At 47.3% G+C, this 21,845-nt stretch overlaps 5 protein-coding genes across 5 annotated transcripts; 3 read left to right on the forward strand and 2 right to left on the reverse strand.

Moving 5' to 3' along the window:
• Nucleotides 1–22: 22 nt before the first annotated feature.
• TREMEDRAFT_58401 (uncharacterized protein) lies at nt 23–2,472 on the reverse strand (the record flags this gene model as incomplete). Its single annotated transcript, XM_007001194.1, has 6 exons — nt 23–87; nt 200–409; nt 530–694; nt 784–1,499; nt 1,592–1,660; nt 1,736–2,472. The coding sequence occupies 6 exons, from the start codon at nt 2,470–2,472 to the stop codon at nt 23–25; spliced, it is 1,962 nt and encodes a 653-aa protein (XP_007001256.1).
• A 2,238-nt stretch (nt 2,473–4,710) lies between these two features.
• TREMEDRAFT_58402 (uncharacterized protein) lies at nt 4,711–5,360 on the forward strand (the record flags this gene model as incomplete). The annotated part of the gene is made up of 4 exons (XM_007001195.1): nt 4,711–4,775; nt 4,819–4,861; nt 4,892–5,102; nt 5,245–5,360. The coding sequence occupies 4 exons, from the start codon at nt 4,711–4,713 to the stop codon at nt 5,358–5,360; spliced, it is 435 nt and encodes a 144-aa protein (XP_007001257.1).
• A 777-nt stretch (nt 5,361–6,137) lies between these two features.
• TREMEDRAFT_70657 (uncharacterized protein) lies at nt 6,138–7,120 on the forward strand. The gene is made up of 4 exons (XM_007001943.1): nt 6,138–6,247; nt 6,455–6,771; nt 6,946–7,021; nt 7,069–7,120. The coding sequence occupies exons 1-4, from the start codon at nt 6,176–6,178 to the stop codon at nt 7,090–7,092; spliced, it is 489 nt and encodes a 162-aa protein (XP_007002005.1). The 5' UTR covers nt 6,138–6,175; the 3' UTR covers nt 7,093–7,120.
• A 4,133-nt stretch (nt 7,121–11,253) lies between these two features.
• Nucleotides 11,254–13,639, reverse strand: TREMEDRAFT_66780 (uncharacterized protein; the record flags this gene model as incomplete). Its single annotated transcript, XM_007001812.1, has 9 exons — nt 11,254–11,467; nt 11,519–11,552; nt 11,631–11,819; nt 11,866–11,896; nt 12,053–12,594; nt 12,651–12,815; nt 12,861–12,881; nt 12,931–13,205; nt 13,554–13,639. 9 exons carry the CDS (start codon nt 13,637–13,639, stop codon nt 11,254–11,256), a joined length of 1,557 nt encoding a protein of 518 aa, XP_007001874.1.
• Nucleotides 13,640–13,668: 29 nt separating this feature from the next.
• On the forward strand, nt 13,669–21,279 carry TREMEDRAFT_25841 (uncharacterized protein; the record flags this gene model as incomplete). Its single annotated transcript, XM_007000617.1, has 14 exons — nt 13,669–13,979; nt 14,025–14,916; nt 14,960–17,494; nt 17,556–17,677; nt 17,818–18,526; nt 18,717–18,893; nt 18,944–19,363; nt 19,569–19,575; nt 19,798–19,967; nt 20,023–20,108; nt 20,164–20,462; nt 20,681–20,834; nt 20,881–20,926; nt 21,064–21,279. The coding sequence occupies 14 exons, from the start codon at nt 13,669–13,671 to the stop codon at nt 21,277–21,279; spliced, it is 6,144 nt and encodes a 2,047-aa protein (XP_007000679.1).
• Between the last annotated feature and the right edge of the window lie 566 nt (nt 21,280–21,845).

Consider the following 21,845-nt stretch of genomic DNA (forward strand, 5'->3'; position numbering starts at 1 on the left):
TTTGAGCTCGGATAGCCTCGGTCTATTTTGAGCTCCTCTTCCATTCTTCCTGATAGAGGAGGCAGTATTGTTCCTTCTGAGCTGGAGCTTGGAGTAGAGCCTAGTCCAACTCTTCCTTGACGAGTATGAGCATGATTGTTAGGATGAGTCCAGGTGAGAGGAGAGGTCGAAAAGGGTATTTTGGGAACATCGATTGGACGTGAGTGAGATGATTGAAGTGATTGAAGAGGCTGAAGGGTTTGATGGTTGGGTAGAGTGGGATGAGCAGGATGAAGTTGATGAGACGTGGGCTGAGAAGGTGGACCGGTGGGGAAATTGATCATTAGTGGGGAAGAGCGTGGAGTGGGGTTGGCTTGGGTCAATCGTGGATCAGGAAGGGTAGGAGCTCGGGCCGAAAGAGGAGGATCAACTGAAAGTCAGTCAGGTTTCCAATTCTGGTTTGACGTTTCCTCCGAAGTTACTACAATTGGCTTAGCCTCACACGAGAAGGGGAGTTTTGATGCAAGGGGAAAAGAAAAAGGAAATTTACGTGGTACTCGAGCACGCTCTTCCCTCTGATCCCGAATCGTCAATTCACCACTGGCCAAACTAGCCAACGCATCGGATGCCATGAGTTGTTCGTAACGGTGTTGATAATCGCTGATCGCGCGAGTCAACGTGTCTTGTAGGGAATGTAGCTCCAATGGCGGAGGTGCTATTTGTCAACAGACATACATTGACGCCAGATCAAGATCATACGGGATGGTAGTTGTGAAAGACGCAGGAAAAAGCAGATACACTTACGTTGCTGTACACCTATCCAACCGGCAATCTTTGAAAGATACGAGGCGAAATCGAGGGAAGAACGAGCATGATCCACCCTTTCTCGATTTAGCAACTCGGTCAGACGCATCACGCGATCTTCCAAGGAAGTGACTTGCGCAACGAGTGCTTCTGCTGGTGACGGATGAGAAGTAGGTGGTTGAGGATAGTAAGGTGATTCTGGAAAACCCGCGAAATGTTGTGGGGGTAAAGGAGGTCGATTAGGATCAGGATGGTATCTTGGAGCTTCTGATTGTTGTTGTCGAAGAGAAGCCGATAGAGGAGGATGAGAGTCGAGAGAGAGGCTAGAAGGTCCACGATTAGGTTCGCTAGGACGTGGAACGACGGTCTCTCCAGTTTGCATGTTGTATCCGTAAACCCTTCCTGCGTATTCCTGAGGTGGTGGTGAGCTTCTCCATCCCGGTGCCCTATCTCTTTCTCTTTCCCTCATCCAGCCTGCAACCGCACGTGGAGTCTCCGCTTCTTCCGGAGACGTCGCCTCCTTGTCGGCATGGTTCGGACGAGTGGATTTGCGTTTGATGCTAGCCAAAAGGTGAGGTTCTCCCCGACGGAAAAGGGGGTGTCGAAATTCCCACGCCTGTGGATCTGAAGTGGTAGCGAACACGTCGTTTACCTGCGATATGTCAGCGAGGAGGTAAGATGTATATGGGGAGAAGGGATTGCCAACCTTGTTAAACCTATAAGAGATCAGCAGTGGTCAAAAGTTCATCTCGCGCGCGATCCGTGCGGAAAAATCTAAAAGTGGAGCAAAGGAAAAGTTTCGACTCACGAATACATGTTGAGTTGTCTAACAAAACTCTGCCAATTGTTATGCTTGAAGAATCGTGGCAGGACAACTCTGTCACGTTAGCGCATGCATACATTCGCGGAGAGAGACATGTTATCCTCAAAAAGTCGCAGATCGCAGACTCACTTGGCAAACTCGGTAGGATTGGGACATGTAAAGATCGATCCGTCAGGCGACCAATGTATCAATCCCGTTTTGAGAATATCCTCATCCTCCAACATTGCGTACAGCTTTCCCACGAACGCTGCTTGGGTTTTGGCGGGAGGGTTGACCAAAGGTGCACCGGTCGAAAGACTGAATCCCGGGGGACTGGGGACACGAGGGGGCGCAGAGGTGGAGAGTGTATAGGGGTGTTGACGAGAGTGAGCTCGAGAGGAAGACATGGCTGGAGGTTGATCTTCTTCACCCGCAGAGACAGAGGATTGAACTGTTTGCCACATGGGTACAGTCTGTCTTGGAGAGGTGAAGATGGCTCGAGCCTGTCTCGACATGGCCGCGGGGGCCGGGATGATGGAGACGCTGAGAGGAGCAGGACGCCCTTCCCGCGTAGGCGGGTCGATGTCGGTAGACGTGTCGTGGTCACTACTGCTGTTCGGAGAGGTGAGAGAAGATGTTGAAAGAGTGGTGTGAGTGTGAGATACATCACGGTTTCGGTTCGTCGGCACGGGGGCTATCGCGCTATCAGGGATGTTCATCATCACCCTGAGACAGACAAGCTCACCAAGTTCCTTTGAAGTTGCATCTCTAACCCGTGTGCGTTTGAGTGGACTAACACTTTCCCCCGCACCGCCTCCACCTAGACGAAGGGATAGTCGTCTCTTGACCCCAGGTGGGTTGGGTGGATTAGGTTCAGCCTCGCTCATCTATCCGTCACCAGCTTCTTGGTCATCCACGTAACGCTCGAGGCGATACACTTTAAAGCTGACGCACAGGCCGATGATAGCGACCAATCAGAAAGCGGTCACCCCCGTGTTTGTACTATAGGTAGGGGCCAGTAGCGAGGAGACGAAACTTTACTTTGTTCTCAATCGTCGCCGTTCAGATCGGCTCTGACGACGACGACGGCTGCTAACTCGAGAACAATCTGTATCCGGTCAGCGGGGAACCAAAGGGGCGGGGAGGGGACGAGTTGAGCCTCGTGACGGGAACGCCTGATTGGGGGATTGGGTGGCTGTAATAAAAGGGGCAATTGGTGAGCCATTAGGGGGGGGGGAAGATTCTCGGACAACCCATTCAAACTTATACGTAGATCTCATCGCCTTTTACACTCAATCTTCCCCCACCCCCAACCCCCCTTCGTCACACACTGTCTTTCCCTTGTTCTGGAATCAGAGGGTATTTTCGAGTGATACGAATGTGAAAGAATCTCCCCCCACCCTCAACCTGAAAGTTCCCTGACAACAGACGACGTTTGACCCCCACTTCCTATAGGTTCGCCCTCTTCCGAACGTTGCCCACCTTTGTCTTTGATCCCGAGAACCGAGACGAGGGCCAGAACCAAAGGTCAATGAAAACTCACGACGTTTTTGTGTCAACCTCTCATAGATCCTTTAGAGGTTGATGATATTGCTGATGCCGACGGAGTGAGACTATGGATCGAATTTTCGGGGCGAGAGAGTCAAGCCTTTGATCAGCTGACTGACGATGGGGAGTTACGCGGGGTTGACTGGTCGACGGTAGAAAGGATAAAGTGAAGCACAAGGAATACGAAGGTTGAGGGTAAAGGCAAGGGGTGAGAATGTTTGGATCAGGGTATTGTCTAGGTCGGTCGTATGCTCGTAGCGTTGACCGATCATCAAAAGCCGTGATCAATGCGTGGGACCTTGTAGCTCGAATCGGTTCGTTCTTTGCACACGGGGCGCCCAGTACAGGTCGAACCTGGCGAGGGCAAGGGGTCAATGTAAAGGGGTAGATTTGGATTAGACTTGTAGACCTTCTTGGAAAGATATGTTTAATGACCCAACCCGATTCCGTAGCCGCAGCCGTGTCCCGTAACCCGTATCCGTAGCAGGTTTGACCGTGTCCTTACCGGAAGCCCTTGACGGTGCCTGGAGGAGTCCTCCTTGCTGACGTCAAATTCTGGCCGGAACTCCCTCGAAGGACAAGCAAACGCCCAGATCGAACGTAACCCCCTCGGATGTTTACTCACTCCGTTGTCCGTGTAATGCTTCTCATCCAATCTCAAGCGCCCGAGTAGCGTGGGACCAATACCCAAAGAATCGGACCCGAATACCTGTAGAATGACCGAAAGAATGGTGCTTCCGCCGCGCCCAAAGGTCAAAGGAGGAGAAGGGGGGTGGAGAAAGATGGGGTGGATCAATGGCGTAGTCCGTTCCGCCAAGTAAGGACCAATTTCGGATTGGGCTCTAATAATGGTTCGGACGTCACTGCCCACTCTCGCTTAGACGACCTGGGTAGACCTGTGACAAAGGCGAAGTTGCGATCTAGACCCTAAGTGGAAAGGACAAAGGTTTGACCTCCACAATCATTTATTTTGGACAAATTTTCCCGACCAGGTTTGTAGGACGCATGTATGACGTCTCGGTGTGTGCTTTTGAGCTCGTCCCGTGTTTGTTGGAAGTCTCTTGGCTCGGATCGTTGGTTGATTGAAAATGACGCCTTGAAAGAATAATCTTTGATGTTGGCGTTGATGATGATGGGACCTCCCCGGGCCGTTCAATCAAAGACTTTGGTCCGTAGGTCGGAAAAGGATACGCAGATTCACGCGGAGTTCCACCAAAAACCCTTCCTTGATTCGTCCCTTAAGTACACTGATGTTCCTGTGTCGTGGATGTCTCTTGTGAAATTGATGTGCTTGAACGGGATTTGTGCAAAGGCTGTGATGAGTAATGAGTCAGCTGTCAGTGATGATTGTTAACTCGAAAGACAGATGAAAATATGCTCCTGCAATCGTTTTTGACCCCGGATCACCGTCTTCGACGCGCCGGCGGGCAGTCGGAGTAAATAGAAAACCCTCAGGACTCCGAGATCCGACCCAAAACAAAGGGTCCGTACTTGTTGCCCTTCTTCCTGAGTAGTCGTCTGTGCACGACACAGATGTTCGGAACGCGGTCGGACTAAGCGGTGATGGACGAGGTACGATGAACAACTCCTCGGAGGTTTCCATCCCTCCAAGACCAGGAAAGTGGGGAGATTACAAGGGTTGGTGAGTGTCCAAGTGAACTTCGGGGCCCGATCTAACAGATGAGTCGGCCAAACTACGATAAGACCTTGTTGAAGGATCCAGAAACAGTAAGCGTGCGAAGAGCATGACGAGGGAAGGTGAAGACGAGGGTGGAGGATTACGCGTTCGAACGTCTTGGATTCACACACGTTTGTCAGAACCGAACAAGAAAGATATTAGACCTCCCTAGTGTCGATCGAGCGTGGAAGATAGGGAAGGTTGAGAAGGTGAGAAACCGAGAGGGGGATTCGGAGGATAGCATGTCAGCTGATATCCTACCACCCTGGTGCCTGTGCACATGTGAGGGTAGTGGGTAAAGAGTGGCGTCTACTGGTCTAGACTGAGTTTCGACAGACAGTTGTGATAAGCGGGGCGCCAAGCAAATCTTCTGTGTCTTCTTGCTCCAGGGTATGAGGTTTTGGTCTATATGAAAGAGATGGAAACGTCTTAGTCATGAAAGGGGAAAAGGAAAAGGAACGAAAAAGGTTTATGCGGGAAGGTTTAAGCGTCCCCGGAAGTGGCTCCGGCGAGACCGGGAAGATTCCTACGGGGGTGTCAGAAGCGTAATCTGACTCATCTTGTGACGTGAGCCGCCTGTCCACATGACTCATAAGCTCCTCTAAGCTTTCAATCATGGTCATGTGCAATCACTGTGTTATCCTGATATCAGTTTCACCTGGTTCCAGATAACCGAGCCGAAGCACGGGCGGTCGACAATTGGACTGAAACAATCCTCTGACGCCCCTTCATCTCTGCGGCCTGTGGACTGTGCTGAGGATGGACTACATAATCTAACTCGTCGGGCGTTTACGATCAAAACATGCTAGGTGGGGGTGCCGAGTCGGTGTAGTCGCATGCATGACTTGGCAAGGGTAAACGAGGGAGACCGTGAATGGTATGCTCCTTGAGTCACTTCTCCTTCGGTGACGAGTGGTTTTCATACAGGACCATGACAGTGGGGGAAGGTTCACGATGTGTGGGGAATTCCAGGTGGAGAATCCTCCCAATGGTAAGCTGTGAACTGAGATCTGGCCCACAACCGTTGACTATCGGCGCTCCATACCGGCCGGCGTACGTCTCATTCCCGACGTTACTTGTCGGCAACATGGGTATGATGGGTAACAAACAGTCTGATAGGCCCAGTCCAGTTTCACACCTAGCACGGAGCATCCGGAGTCAATCTCCACGCCCACTTGTATCTTTGTATCACTCTACAATCCAAAAATGAGACCTGTATATTTGCATTGAGCATGTTTGACTGGGGGGAAAGTGCCACACTCGGATTTCTTCGGTTCGTCCTCTTCTTCTTCGCTGCCACCACCTTCACCTCGCACCGACCGTACGACCAGTCCCCAACGGCCAACGGTAGGTAAAAGTCGACCATGGGCGCCTCACAGTCCGCTCCGACGACGCAGGAACATGTGGTATCTCCTGAACCATCGACTTCCGTTCAGGTGAGACGTCTGCATCGACCCTCATACATCCGTTCCCCCAACCCGTTGTTTCACATTCCGTCGTTGTCTAAATGGGTGATTGTATCTCTCACTCGAGAGTCATGTTTGTGGAATGAGGAGAGAGAGACCATGGGATAACAAGGAAGACGGAAACGTGATGCAAAGGAAGATGAAGTGTAAGGAAATTTGGACAATTGCTGATTTCAGTTCTCCCCTTCACTCATCTCTCGACTGTCAAACCCTCCATCAGACACTTCATCCAATAATCCAGAAGATGTCGTTCGTCGTCGTCTCGCAGCGGAGTCAGCTCATATACGACAACAGGAAGCTGAGATTTTGCAAAGCATCAATGCCGCGCTGGAGAAAGAGAACCTGGATCGAGAAAAACCAGGGATGAGCAGTGAAGTGCTTGGTAGGGATATTGAGGAAGTGAGGGAGAAAGTAGAGAGGATGAAGAAAGAAAAAGCTGCAAGAGAGGGAGAAGGTGTGAGATCCGCTAGGGAGAGCGTGAGGAGATGTTACCTGTCAGTCCAGATTTCATTTACCTCCAAGTTTTCTCGCTCCACTTTCCTTATGAACGCTGGGTTGCTCGCCTTATTTCCTTAGTCCTCCGCAGGCTTCTTTCTTTCCAGTCAAAATGGATACTCTGTGACTGTGACCTCTAGTCAACACGTAGACAGTGAAGACTGACAACATAGAGAGAATATAGATCACCCACTTGACTGCCAAAGACAAGTAGACGCATTCAAAGAAGAAGTCCGCAAGCTAGAATTGGTAAATCCTCATTTTCACGTACTTGAATCTCAGCTAATCGAAATTAGGCATTCGTCAAATCTTTACAATAAAGACAAAACATGCATACATCTATTTGACACTTTCTCATACCCTCTCATTCTTCTCATAGTACAAGTGATCTACCATTTTCGGAACTCACCGTCAGATCTCCGGCGTTCATCCCGGAAACGACAACATGAAGCAACCCAACTTCTCTCCCTTCTTCGTCTTCTCCCCTTGACCCCTCTTTTTATCATGGTGTAACAACCCTGTCTTTCCAACTCTACCAAGGAGAGATCATCAAAGGAGCTTCGAAACGTCTACTAGTCTACAAAGGACCAACTTCACTCCACTTCACCAATCATACTCATCATACCTATAGTCTTATTGTGTCTCTTTTACCTTTTGTGATTGACAAAGAGTCGCTGATCCACGTCAAGCTAACTAATTCACTGCCAGGTGCAGATACCTCACTCGTTAGTGTCGACATCAAGAGTGAAACGTGAAGAAGATAAGATGAAAAAGACATTAGGACCAATTACGGTGATCGATACTAAACCTCAAAATGCGCCTTACAGAAGGTGGAATGGGAATCAAGCTACCGTATTGTTTTTCCCTACCTTCGCTGCATTCTTGATCATCTTGTTGTCTTCTCTGTCTGATCCTATCATTCCAGGTTTGACAGTGGCAGAGGTGAAGACGGTTAATGGGACGGTGAGCTTTGGGACTTGGGGATGGTGTACTTCTGGAGTGAAGGGGTTTGAGTGAGTAATTACTTATCTATGATATGCTCATTTCTCTTTCAATCCTCCAAAGCTCCAGCAATGTGGAAGAACTCGAGATGCTCCTTGTTTCCATCCAATCTTGACAGCGTTCAGTGAAGACTTCCGCAGGTATTCGGATCGAGATTTAGTGGGTTGTGAGATGTGCAAACATTTCTGTGCGGAGATGTGGGTACCGACGTGAAATGTATACTGACAATAGTGACGTTTGTTCAAATCGCGGTATTGGTAAAGGTGGTAATCTCAACCAGCTCGGTACGTTGGTAGGACTTGTTCAAATCACCGGGGCAGTACCAAAGTCGTATCACATTGCCAACGGTGTGATGCATATATTCGGTGAGTAAAATTGTTACGCTTATCAACAAACTCCTCTTCCGCCCCCTCCCCCCCCCCCCTCCCCACCCCCGGCCCGTCGATATTCCTCCATTATCTCTCTCTCTTCCTTCTCTTGACCAATCATGTCATGTGTTCTTAATCATGACCTATACCGGTGTACTTTCACTTCGGTCATGTTCTTACGAATACGTTTCAAAAGACGCATAAGGGTTGATTGATTTACTGACAATGAAGCAAACGTTTCCACTTGGCTCACGGTGGTATGGACTTTGGCGGCTTGTGGAGCATGGGAGAATAAAGAATTACAAGCGTATGATTGGACCCGATGGGCATTCGCTGGTACTTTTTGGAGTTCTATTTTAGTTCTCATTGCTGTGAGTTTCTCTTTTTACTTTCTCTTCCCCTATCTTCTCCTACATCTCTTCTCAGTCCTTCCGAAATTTGGCCAGACTAGCTCTTAGCCGATCAAATTTCCCTTTATCAGAATTCGGAGTATGACTCCCTGGTACGACAAAGAGAGCATACTAACCTTATTAGTGGGCCCTTGATCTGGGTATGTTCGGTAAAGTATCTGGTATACAAAGTCCAGATGGTTCTCAACCTCATGTCGTCCCTGGGTGAGTCACCGTATCAATCCAACCCTTCCTTCTCTATGTTTGACAATGTCATGTCAATCGTCCCTCATCGTCATTTGTAGTCGATCGCGATCTACCTCGCCAGTGATGAAACACATTATCATTCTCTAAAAGAGATGAGAACGTTACTGATCATAGACCGTCGGTATTCATGATGATGGCCGCTTTCATCATCCTAGCAGGATGTTTCATAGCGCGTATCGCTTGGCTCAAATTTAAGCCTAGACCATTATGGACTGTTAAAGGGTTTGTCATTCCCTTCTTCTTCTCCTCCCCGACCATCTTCTTCATTCATCTCTTTTTTCACCTCACATACGACTTTACTATCACCCGACGTCCTCTCTGTGGGTAAGACATCACAAAGGATTATTCCTTAGTACGACTTTTAGCAAGTTTTGGAGTCGGGCGTGTTGAGATATGTATATGAGAGAACGACTAATGTATAGGGCCGATGAAGATTTCCATAATGTTCAACCTCCCATGTCTGCCGCTTTACCCCCAGCACAAGACCTTCCACCTACTTGGTATGTCCCCCTCTTCACCTTTCTTGGGGGTACATGTACTGATAATTAGGGAAAGTCTCGAAATCAACACTCCTGGTGGGAAAAATGAGAAACATGAGTATGGGACGGAAGTGCCTTCTATCGCTCAACCTGGATTTGCTATTTGATCCGAATACGTCTGTCACTTCGGACATCTCTAAGACCGAGTTATTCGAGCATAGATCTGTTTCGCACTATCGAATCTCTGTGCTTTCGAGTCTGAGTATGAAGTCGGATGAGAAGGCGTATGAAGCTGAGATGTGTTAATAGAGTAGATAGTGTGGATGAAAGAAGACGAATGTTTGTGTAAGATGTATCAAATTGTCATTGTTTGATGTCCAGATGTACATTGAACACTTAGTAGTTGATAGACCGTTCGATGTCTCCAACTCTTTTGAAAGATTGCATATTACCACTGGCCGCTATGATATACCATCCGACTCCTTACCAAGTACATCTCATCAGAGATCAATAAGCAGTCCTAGCCGGGGTTTCGTATTTGCTCTATGAGATCAGCTTAGTCTAATTCCCTCTTCGCATGCTGGCTCTCAGGCAATCTAGCCCCATGGGCTGGCTCCTTTACTGAAGATCGTGGAATGATTGTCCAAATCAAGAGTGCCTACGGCATATATCGACTCTGTCATATGAGATGAACCAAGAAAGTTGACGATGACGACTTCGTTCAAGAGGGACAAATAATGTCCTAGGAAATGTGGGGAATGAGTGAGTGCAAGAGAAGGAGTGAAGAAACGTACAATGATCCAGAAAGCGTGCAGTACACCTGTGGGAAATGTTAGCTTCTTCGCTCTGGGAACTTTCCACATCCGAGTCTTCTCGATCAACCCACCATGACCGCTTTTTCCTCAGCGTCATCAAACTCATAGACGAATGAGTCGTTGAGGAAGTAAATGATGTGAACAACCAGAAGGTAAAATAAGTCGTGTTGTAAGACAGATTTGGAATCTATCATCAAGGAGACGAGAGATGAAGTGCAACTGACCAGGTATCCATCCTAGGATCCAAAGAAGGATGTTAATCTTTTTTGTCAGTCATGCGGTTCAGGAAGGAAAAGGGAAACATACGAATAAATCTGCGGCACAACCTGTCACATCAGCCCACAGATTCCATTTTTTCCCATACCATCTCTTGAAATCACAGCTTCCATATGACCTAATCCTCGTCCAAGATCTCCCAGTCTTTTCGCCAAACTAAGATGATGCAAGAAAAAAGGTGAAGCTCTGAGAGAGGGAGAGAGAGAGAAGAGTCATGATTGAGACAAAAGAGCTAGTAAGGATGTGTGTCTGGCAAAATTTTAGAGAAGACTGACCTCTCTTCAAAAACCTAGATCATTAGCTGAGTGAGGTTGAGGATCAAAACCACAGCTTACACGGGAACAGGAGGAACGAAGATTGCTACTACGTAAAGCAAAACATCACCAGTTGCTACTTATTAGCTTGGTCCGGAATGATCGGATAGATCTGTAAGCTATACACGTCCCATGCGTTTCTCCGACCATGAGAGGCACATTATATTTGTAGGACGTGTAATGAACGGAATGATGATTGATGTGTGTAGATGTACTCTATATCAGTCCAAGAGGCGGAGAGGGAAGGAATGTGTGATGATTACTAGTGACGACGTACAAGAGGGGGGACGAGCCATTTTGTTCACTTATAATACACTAGTTTACCTTAGAGCCTTGTAAGATAGTAGTAGAGCACTAAAAGCTGAGAATTTGAAGCTGTAAAGAGTAGAAAGATGAATAGGAGACAGAAGAGAGTTGATGGAGGGGTTGCCACCAGAATAGCTCAACACACTCGGAGTTAACCGGATGCCCGAGACTACATTACGTCATCACTTTTCCACTCACTCAAATCATTCAGTATAAATGGAAGATTGTAAAGATGCAATGTTGTACCCGTACTATGCAAAATATGCTACTTGAGTCTAGGATGTACATATTCGTCTCCTTCTCCTTCAGTCTGACCCCGATCCTGTCCTAATTTCCCACGGAGATCCTCGTAGAATGCCGGGGTCAAACCAGCTGTAAGACGATCGGAAACGTTAAATGGTCCTCGGATCTTCCCTCTGAAATTGTCGGAAACTTCTTGTCGGAATGTCGTAATTGGGTCTACACCTCTTTTCTGGCATCTGGGAAAAATCAGACTAAGACCATGGTGGTAGGAGTGAGAGGACACTCACAACCAGGTAAACCATCGATGTCCTGTCGTAACGTCTGTTCGATCAACTCACTTCATCGAGATTTCAGATTGGTTCATTGGAATTACTGGGTGATGAGAGAGTTCAAACTTACGAGTAATTTCATCTGCATGGATGATCTGCAACACCCTAGTACTCTCTTTGTCTCCGGCAGATTGTAACTTTGCCATGGTCATGGGATTCGTATCGATCCCTCTGGCCTCTGCAACGAGATGGATGATGGCTATCCTGGCCGAGAGGGATTGAGAAGTTTGTACGGCAGAATCCCATAGAGCTGCGTGGACTGATACTTAGCTGTCGGGTTTCATGACTTACTAAGATTGACAAACCTGAGTGAGCACCAAAGTAAGAACCAAGCTCCTATTTCATATCAGCGTATGTCCCCAATCCTTGCATAACACACGCCGGCGAAAGATGCGTAGACATGAAGGATTAAAGGCGGAGGTGGGCAGACATGAAGAGAGAAGTAGGGTGAGCGGGTGCAGGTAAAGTAGGGAACGGAGAGAGTTGACATACCACAAGTCTCTTCGATAACAAGGTGAAATGTTTGGCTTCGTCCTCTGCGACCTTTGCCCAATCTAAGAAATATTCCACTGGTAATCTCTCCCCCTCCACACGAAAATCCGCGAATCTCGCAATTATATCCCAAGCTAAATCTATAGCATATTGTTCAATATTTGCCAAGGCATGTAACATCAAAATCCTCGATTTTTCCGATCCTCCTTTCCCTCTTTTGGGAGCAGCACCAGGATCGACGAGTTTGACTTGTCGAGGAGGTACATTCAGAAGACCTCCGTTGGATGATCGTTCTCTGTTGGTTTCTGCCACAGTCGGTCGAATTGAATGTAACTTGCCAGCTCGAAGTCTAGAGACTGCTTCTCGTGTGAGAGTACATTTGAGTTGTGGGTGAGAAGTGCGGAGGATAAGATGGGCGAAGCCGAGTAGAGTGTCAGGCAAGTCTAAAGGGAGGGAATCATCCAATTGGGAAGAAGACAATGTCGGGGGGTCTTCCAAAGAGAGTTTACTCAATGTTGGTGGGGGAGGTGGGTCTGCGAACTCTACGTATTTCAGTAAATGATACGGCGAGAGACTGATACAGTAGATGACGACACACCTTCACTCACACCTCTCATCTCTACCAACTCCCATTGTACAGAAGACGTGGATACTTCGGTGGATGTCACAGTCTCGTCGAGATGAGGAGCTTGGATCCACACTTCCGCATCGTCTCCTTGACCTCTCACTTGAACCTCGTAAGTGCAAGCTTTAAGACCCGTAGCTGATTGTCAGCTCCATCTGTTCCCCGAACCTGATGACAGCTTACAGCTAGAACCATCTCGTAGATCTTACCATCAGCAATGGTTACTTGAGACGGTAGTAGTAGTGCAACTGACCGAAATCGTATTGATGCCAAGGACACACAATGGCCATACTATCTTCCATATCCTGAACCTCTGCGTGGCTCAAGGGAGCGCCCAGGTGAGGACAGGTCTCTTCCATGCAATACAGTTCTGGAGCGGACCATCCTCCTTCTCTGTCGGATCCAGCCAGACCAGTGGGCTTGATTATTCGGAAGAGAAGGAGTCGGTGATATATGACCGGAGGCAGGACAGTGCGGAGGGAGAGATGGAAACGAGTGTGAGTTAGGGTCGAGCCGAGGGTACATATCCTGTCCTATGGTCAGATAACGGTGACTCACCGGCTCGTTTGGTCACTCACTTGATGAAAGTCCCAGTCATCTGGGATAAGAAGGTGATGAGATATGCATAGACTGCAGCATAGGTATAGCTAGTAGAGTAGTCGTAGTGAAGAGAGAGAGAGTAGTAATGGTGAAGATGCAACTCGCTCGGAAAGAGGTCCGAGCTTGAGTTTCCTTCTCTCCCTAACTACCAATTAAAATAATCATTCTCCCACTTCTTTCACTACATATTCTCTTTCTCTTCATCATGCTCATCACAGCACATCATATCTGTCCCAGAGGGCTATGATCAGACCTTAGTCACCCGTTAACACTCACCAGCTCAACATCATGTCGCTCAGCACGCTGGCACTGGGTAGACCGGCCCCTGTAGCTTCAGGCCCTTCTCGCAAGTCCGTGCTCATTTCTCCATTCCGTCATTCCTCCTCAGCTGATGTTCAGTCCAAGATCCACAGGATCATGGCAACCTCTACCTTACATGTACTCTGGTGTGGTCGTTTATCCATATCATCCTTCGCCCACACCCCTTTCCTCTCCTGTGGCTGCCACATCACCGACTAAAGCACATAGGAATCGATTCTCCTGGAGCGGTTTACCCGAGTCGAGTAGAGGTGATGATGTAGAGAGGGGCGGTAAGGATAACCCATACGAGATTCCATTGGATATAGGCGATGAGTTTTTTGCTTTCGAGGAGTACAGATGTACAATGGAAGAGGACGGAAAGGGTGATGTGTGGTACAGAGGGTATGTTAACTACCAAGCCCAACGACAATGATGATTGACGAGTAGCTATATATCTCAAGCCACCTCGTTATTATCTCTAATGCCCAATAATACCGCTTCGACCTCTAAAACACTCATATATCCCAGACCAGAACCAGCAGTACTCATCGGTATCTTCCCTGCCTCGGTCGTCAGAATCCGACCTAACGCCAGTAGTGACGATGGTACCTTGTCTGCGGCGTACGAGAAAGCTGTAAGGTTAGTAGAAGAACGAGCTAGGAACCCTGGACTTGGTGTCTTCGGCGATATGAAGCCTGTCAAAGAAGAGGAGGAAGAAGACGGAGCGGTCGACCACGCCAACTCTCCGGCAATCCGCTTAAGTACAAAAATTCCAATTCACCTTGGAGTGAATGGAATGACGACAGGGATAATCGAAATATCCCAAGAAAATCCATCTGAACCTCCTTCGGTAGGCAGGATTAGAAGTATGTCTCGACCAAACCGACCACGATCATTACTCCTGGACCGTAGAAAAACCATGCCGCCTGAACCGGAGAAGGAAGAACCTCCTTTGCCACAACTCACAGCTGGGGACTCTACTATCGCCGGTCAACATTGGCCTCTGGTTGACGAGATCTCATGTGCTATACGAGAATGGTTCCAGCGTCTTCCAACATATCTCGCCAATCGGGAATACCGTCTTTTCAACACTGTTATGCAACATGTCGATGCACTCCTGCTCGGACGTAGACAATTACTGTCTCAGACCCTCAGCGAGGATGAGTTGACCAGGATACGTCAAGAATGCGTATCTAGGTTGGTCAAATGTAATGTGGCACAGGGGTTGGATGTCATAGTTCGGAGTCTTGAAGATGGAGGAGTGATGGTATTCGATCGCAGTCGAGCGACCGGGTCCAATTGGATAGATGGGATCACTTGTTATGTCTATCAGGTCCGAGTGAGTCATGAAATTCTTTAGACTGGTCGAGCTCATGTACCAGCTCGCTTACATTGATCTAATTCCCCTCGACACTCTTTTCAGCAAAACGTCATCGCTCGGGCTTCCCAAAAACACACATACTTCCTCCTTGACCACTCGTTTTTCTTTACAGGAAATGAAGTCGGGCACGACTCCCACTTCTTTGGGCGACAAACTATTCCATTGCCTTCTTGACGTACGTGCTTTTGTGGCTTCCCCTTGTGCACCTGGAGAAACAGCCGAACTTTATTTTTCACTTTACAACAATGCCGAAAGACGTTTCGTAACTGAAGAATTTTGTCTCATCCTAAATCATCTCGGTAGTCCTGCTCGGGATCCTGAAATTCGTATCGGCCGACTTCGGACACTCTTCACGGATCTGAAACATGAAGACCTTGTCGGTCAGGTTTATCTGGTATGTCGGATCGTCAGGAATGGCAGTATGAAGATGCGTGCCGAGGCTAGTTCGGGAGCCATGGATTCGATTAGACGAAGCTCAATCATGAGTCGAGGAAAGGGTACGCAGGCTTCAGACATGGGGACCACTCGAAATCGACCTTTATCGACGGTCGATGATTTGACCGACGATTCTTTCTCGGTAACGTCAGGATACGGAGGGCAAAGGACTGAGACGGTGGATACTCATACGCCAACAATAACTACCAATGTGGAAGGGAAGCCGACATTCAGACGCCCATTAGGATGTGCAGTCTTGCCTTTACCTCAACTGAGCACCTTGATGAGTGAAGGAGGTGATAAATCTGGAGCTGGTATCGAGTTCGTCATGCCGATTTATGTTCCCAAAGAGGAAGTCCTATTTGCCAATCTTCACGAGGCTATCATCGATCAACAAACGAAAGACTATACACACAATGCTAGGTATGTCATTCCTCTTTCAAGCCTTGGAATTTTTGAGTTGACTAGCAGGGCCGAGGCAGTCGCCATAAGTCTTAAAGTCTTTCAGGGTGCAGCCTCTCAAATCACCCGGGAGAATCCTTCTTTGTTGCTTGATATTCCTCATACCGCTCGCTTAGGGTTCCCCGACGTTGTCCATCCTGGCCAATCGAGGAACGATTTGTATGTCAAGTTATGGTCCGCTTCCTTCGTCCCCAATCCCGCAAACACTGGTGGGTCACTTCGTATGCGCAAAGCAGTTTTACCCATCAACCATGGCAATGTCCAAATCACAGTCGAAGTCCGTCGAGCAGATGGGACTGTTATACCCGACGCCCTGCATCCCGGGGGTTCAGGCGAACCACCCGTCGTACAGTTCAACTCACTTGTCTTCCAGAACAACGATCAACCCACATATGGCGAACTGTTGAAGATCTCTTTACCGGCAAGGGTGAATGATTGTCATCTCTTCCTCACTTTCCGATCTCGAAGTAAATCACCTTTGCATGCTGGCGAGGAACCGGAGAAAGCCTTCGCCTTTGCTTTCTTACCTCTTATAGGAGAAACGATGTGCATCAAGGATGGTCTTCACGAATTGGTCTTGTATCGTATGGAAAAAGGATTACAACCTGCCCCAAATCTTTACTACACTGCTCCACCAACAGGTGCAGATGATCCTGCCCTCTCTACGCAAACTGCAAAGACTATGACTCCTCTACGTGATAGAGTTATGCTCCGAAGTTATCTCTGCTCCTCTATTCACACACAAGATGATACCTTACGATCTCTCTTCGCTTGGCAAACCCTGTCCAGTGACATTCAAGGTCTGCTTGATACTCTACGAACATTCGGTTTTGTAAATGAAGAAGAAATCTCTAAATTCATTCCAACTGTTCTCGATTCTCTCTTTGGTATATTGGTATCAAATCTCGGAGAACAACAACGTGAAGTGGATGATCTGGTATTTCAAGGTCTCATCAAAGTCTTGTCAATGATCACCGACCGTCGGTTTACATCTTTTGGGGAAGTCCTTGATCTGTATCTCGCTCAACATTTCAACCATCCCGCTTCATCATTTCATCTTCTACGTTCGATGAAAGCTATCATGTCACAACCTGATACTCAAGCATATAGGTCATTACTCAAAGTCTGGCATCTCTTCTTCCGGTTCATCATCCGTTCACGTGAATTGGACAGAACGAGGGGTATAGGTCTTGACGCTACTTCGGCTCACATTGAAGCTGATTTCCGTCGACAAGTCAAAGCTCTTCTTTCTGAACTGAATACTCTTATGGCAAACACCAACAAATCGGTCATCGGTACACAAACTCTAGCCGTTCAACACTATGCAGATATCCTACCTGGCTTGATGAGAGTGTTCCCACCTTTAGAAATTGCCGAGATGGTCATTTCGTTCGCCGACACTTTGGCACATGCTACAGGAAGTATAGTGATATACAAATTACTACTTTTACGTCAAGTCTTGAAGGTGTTATTTGATACTAGCGAGAGTAGGGCTTTGTTAACACCAGCTATCGTACGTTGGGTCAAACCTCATCTGGGCAAGTATGAAGAAGGTCTTCGATTGGGTCAAGATGAGACGCAGATTGCGAGGGACACAAGAAGAATGAAATGGTTGGAATGTAATCGTTTGGCTGTCACGGTATGTCCGAGTGGGACTTGCCTTCCCTGAGGTGGATCAAGTCGTTGAAGCTGATGATTAGGTGGTCGCTTGGACTGTCAATAAATTGCAGGAATGGCTCGTTTCTCCACTCATCGAAGATGAAGAAGTTGCGAGAGCCCAAGAGCAAGACAATCTCGAATACTGCCTGACACTTATTCCCAGGTGGGTCTTTCTATCTCATTTCTTCGAGCCTGCCGACTCTACTTCAATCCAAAGGTACAAACAGGCTCATGTGCCTCTCCTAAGGCCCGAACATAGGTTGACCGTTGAGTCGAAAACCCCTGTTTCAAACTGATATCCAGTCTCCTCGCTTCATACAGTGACCTCGCCACGATAACAACATCCGAAGCAATCACCCGTCATCGCCTTACATCCAATATCTGGAAACCTGTCCCTGACGTATTTCCATCCTCACAGCCATTCTGTCTCATCTCTCAACTTCCCCCTCCCTCTTTACTGAATTCAACACAAACCGGCGACGATCTCCCATCTTCATCCCCCTTCAATCCATCTTTGGGCGAAACATGCGTTGTCATACTCTCTCTCATCCTCGCTTCTCCTTCCAGAAACATCCTGGCTTGGCTCACTGAAGTACTCGACATAGACGGAGCCGAAGGAACTTCTTCACTCTTACTTCGTATCTTTGCCTTTGGTACTTCGGTAGTGCGTTTTGATGCTTTTCCAAGTCAATGGTTGACCCTCCGATTGATGACTTTCTCATCCATCATCAAATGGATAGATGTCATAGCTGTTTTATTGGAAAAAGAAGACTTTATACCTCCTGTAGAGAGAACAGAGGAGTTCGATGTTAAGCTCTGGATGGGTTGTTTTGACTTGCTTTGCGATATTTGCGGGAATGAGGAGTTGGCTTTGGAAGAACACACTCAACAGAGGCGTAGGGCGGAATGGATCATAGCGGGGGATATGAGGGATGAAGCTGCGGCGTTGCTCTTAAAGTTATGGAACGCTTTAGGGTGGCCGATCGATGGGAAGGCGTTGAGGTATGGCGGTGTGAGTTGCTTTTACGTTCTTGCCTCACACTCCAAATCTCTTCTCACTCATTCGGCTCAGTTGCTCTCTAATCTTACCCAGACTCCTGATTTTGTACATTTACGTACTTCCCTCAACGGGTGCTTTCAAACTGACCGTATATGACATAGCGGCAGAATTTTGGTTTTCGGAGCTGACAGCTGACATACAGTATCAAACTAGATTCACCGGTCTGGCCGAGAAAATTCTCGGTCTTTGTCTCTCAAGTCACGATCTCATGACCGAAACGGCTGTCGAGATTCTTTACTCTATGATCTACGCCGAATATTCTTTGTATGGGAAATTCGATACGATACAAAATGAAATCTTTGCCAAATTAGATGTCCTCGTAAGCTTATTTCCCTTTACCTCTTCATCAGACCACCATCTGACAATCAGTTCATGGCCAAAACAGCTTCTCCTTCAGACGGCGCACTCAGAGCATATTTCATCACTCGTCTTCGAGCAATCTTCGAAACTTCCCCTTCCCCCGATCCTCAATTCCGTACATCCGTTTCTACATTTTTAGACGAAGTAGAACTTTTCATAGATCTTCTCCTTTCCGTTCGTGATCTCTCACAAGAAGTTGAATGGGCCGAAGAACGTTGTGCTGCCACTTATCGTTTGATGGAATTCATCAAACGTATGGGAAGAGATGATTTATACGCTAGGTTCGTATATCAGCTCGTCAATATTTGTCTGGAAGGACGTAATTTAGTAGGAGCGGGTTTAGCGTTGAAATTACATGCGGAGATGTATGATTGGGATATGGATGGAGAATTGTTGGAAGGTTTGAATAATGATGTGGTTGATTTACCTGTACAAAATCCGTTTGAGAGAAGGGAGGCTTTGTATTATCAAGCTATCGATTTTCTGGGTGGGTGATTTCGTTTGAACATTCTTGCCCACAGATATCTTCACACATCTATACTCTGGGAGAACAGTCTGACCAGCCCATTCTCTTGAAGAGTCTCTCTGCCCCACTGGGTTGGCTCCTTGGACCCGAGACTTTTGCCATTTCTAGGATCATTGTGTTATTTCAGATTTACCGTGTCATCTCAAACTCATCATGTCCTTTCTAGTGGCACCTTGTCGCCGGGCACGAACGTAGTCTATTGTGCCATGACCCGCGATGTTTTTGCTGTGATCCCACGATTGAGTGGTTTCGACTTGTATGCGGACTCCCGAATATATTCAGCCTCCTTCACTCAAGCCAAAAAGTCTCAAAGGAAACGACCTGAACTAAACTACAGTCGAAGCTGAAGCTTACGAATTGGCTCTTCAACTCTGTTCCGAACTCACTACCGAACATGAAAAACTAGCTTATGACATTAAGAAACTCACCGCTTTGTTCAAACATCAATCCAAGCTGTGGGCGCGGATTGGAGAATCTAGTCGACCTCAACCAGAGTATTACAGAGTTGTCAGTTTTTCCCTTCCTTCCTTTCACCTCACATGATCTGATTTCTGATCTCTAGGCATTTTATGGTGAAGAATTCTCCGCTCTGAACAGAGGAAAAGATTTCGTCTATCGGGGTCAACCATATCAAAGATATGGAGAATTGTAAGTTTCCCCATTTTCCACTTTTGTTGATAGAATGAAAGATTAAGTATTTCAGTTGCGAATCTATACAACATAAATACCCAAATGCTAGTATCCACCGATCAAAGGTTTCTCCAAGTACCACAGCAAATGAACAAGGAGGTGTCATTTGGATCACACCTCTCACACCTGAACCTGATCTTTCACTCCCAGTTTTCAAAGATAGAGTACAAGGGAACGTACAAGCTTGGCATAGATATAATGGTGTGAACAGGTTCTCAAGTTTGAGACCTTTCGTTCCTGCTTCTCAGGCTGACGAGGGGGATGAGGGTAAGGAGGCAGTGATGACTTGGATGGAAAAGACTATTGTGACTAGTGAGTTTTCCTTCCATCTCCTCTTCTTTGCAGAGATCTTCCCTCTCAGCTATTTCTGTGATGAACTTACCTTTCTCGAGTATGATATGATCTCTGCAGTGTCATGGGATAGACGTGATTGTCCGACGTGCCTAAGTGTGGCTCTCACGACTCCATGCACAAGAATGATCAAGATGGATCTTATAAATCTCCGTACAGACTTTTGGCTGATGTGCTAGCTGCAGAAGTATTCCCGAGTATCCTCACCCGGTCAGAAATCACTTTAACGACATACGAACATTTATCACCTATCACCATAGCCATTTCCGAAGTTATCAAAGCCAGTCAATCTTTACGTCAATTGGCTCATCCTCCTCCTGGCATGAACATTGAGTGAGTTTCTCATGTCTTCAAAGAGGTTTTTGAGGCTAAACTCCAGTGTGAAGCATTTAGGAACTACGATTAACGGTGCTGTTGATTCTCCCGTCTCAGGAGGGATAAAGCTGTATCGTCATGTATGTGTTTCCTCCTCCCTCATTTCTGCTCCCCCTCCCCACATCCGACTCATCCTCTGAGGGTACTCGTCACACGTAAAGAGCGTTTGTTAGAAGCTGATTCTCAGACATTCCTCGATCCTGCCTTCCTGGAGAAGAACCCTGATGAGAAAGACAAAGTCTTCGAGCTGGGTAATTCGATCGTGGGGTATGCACGTACGATACAAGATGCTCTTATTGTTCATCGGACGGTATGTAAGGATCTAGCCTTTCATGAGGCTTTACATTCTCGTCAGTATCTTCTTAATCTCTCCTCTCATACCAGATTCTTGGTGTCCTGCTGATCGTACCACTTATTACGCTCATGATTACCACTGACTCTACTCAGATTTCCTCCGTGCATTCCCAGAAGAAATCGCCACTCTTCCTCAATCTACCATGCCCATCCATCCTTACATAGATAACAGAATCAGTCTCGCACCTACCCTTCCTCCGAAAGATTACGCTACCTCACCCCGACTCTCCATCATTTCACAACATTCCCTCGGTTCAGGAATCATTCGAACCAATAGCAGTCATACAGCACCTCTACGTCTGACCGAAAGTCGAGATAGAGATAGAATCTCATTACCCGTGACTGCATCAGGTAGTTCAGTGAGGATCGTCTCTAGTCCCAGTCTTAGAAGTGTTGGAACTCCACAACTCAATGGATCAACCGGGTCAAAGGATTCGCCTAGGATGAACAGTATAAGGAATGGAGCGAGAAGTTTGGTAGGTAGTATCAGTAGGAGTAGTTCATTTAGTACAAGTACGAGAAAAGGTAGTGATAAAGGTGTAGAAGGGGATGTTTTAGATGTTAGTGGTGGTGGAGGGAATGGGTTGAAAAGGTTGAGTAGTATAATGAGACGGA

The sequence above is a fragment of the Tremella mesenterica genome (assembly GCF_000271645.1).
Source record: "Tremella mesenterica DSM 1558 unplaced genomic scaffold TREMEscaffold_1, whole genome shotgun sequence".
Lineage (NCBI taxonomy): Eukaryota > Fungi > Basidiomycota > Tremellomycetes > Tremellales > Tremellaceae > Tremella > Tremella mesenterica.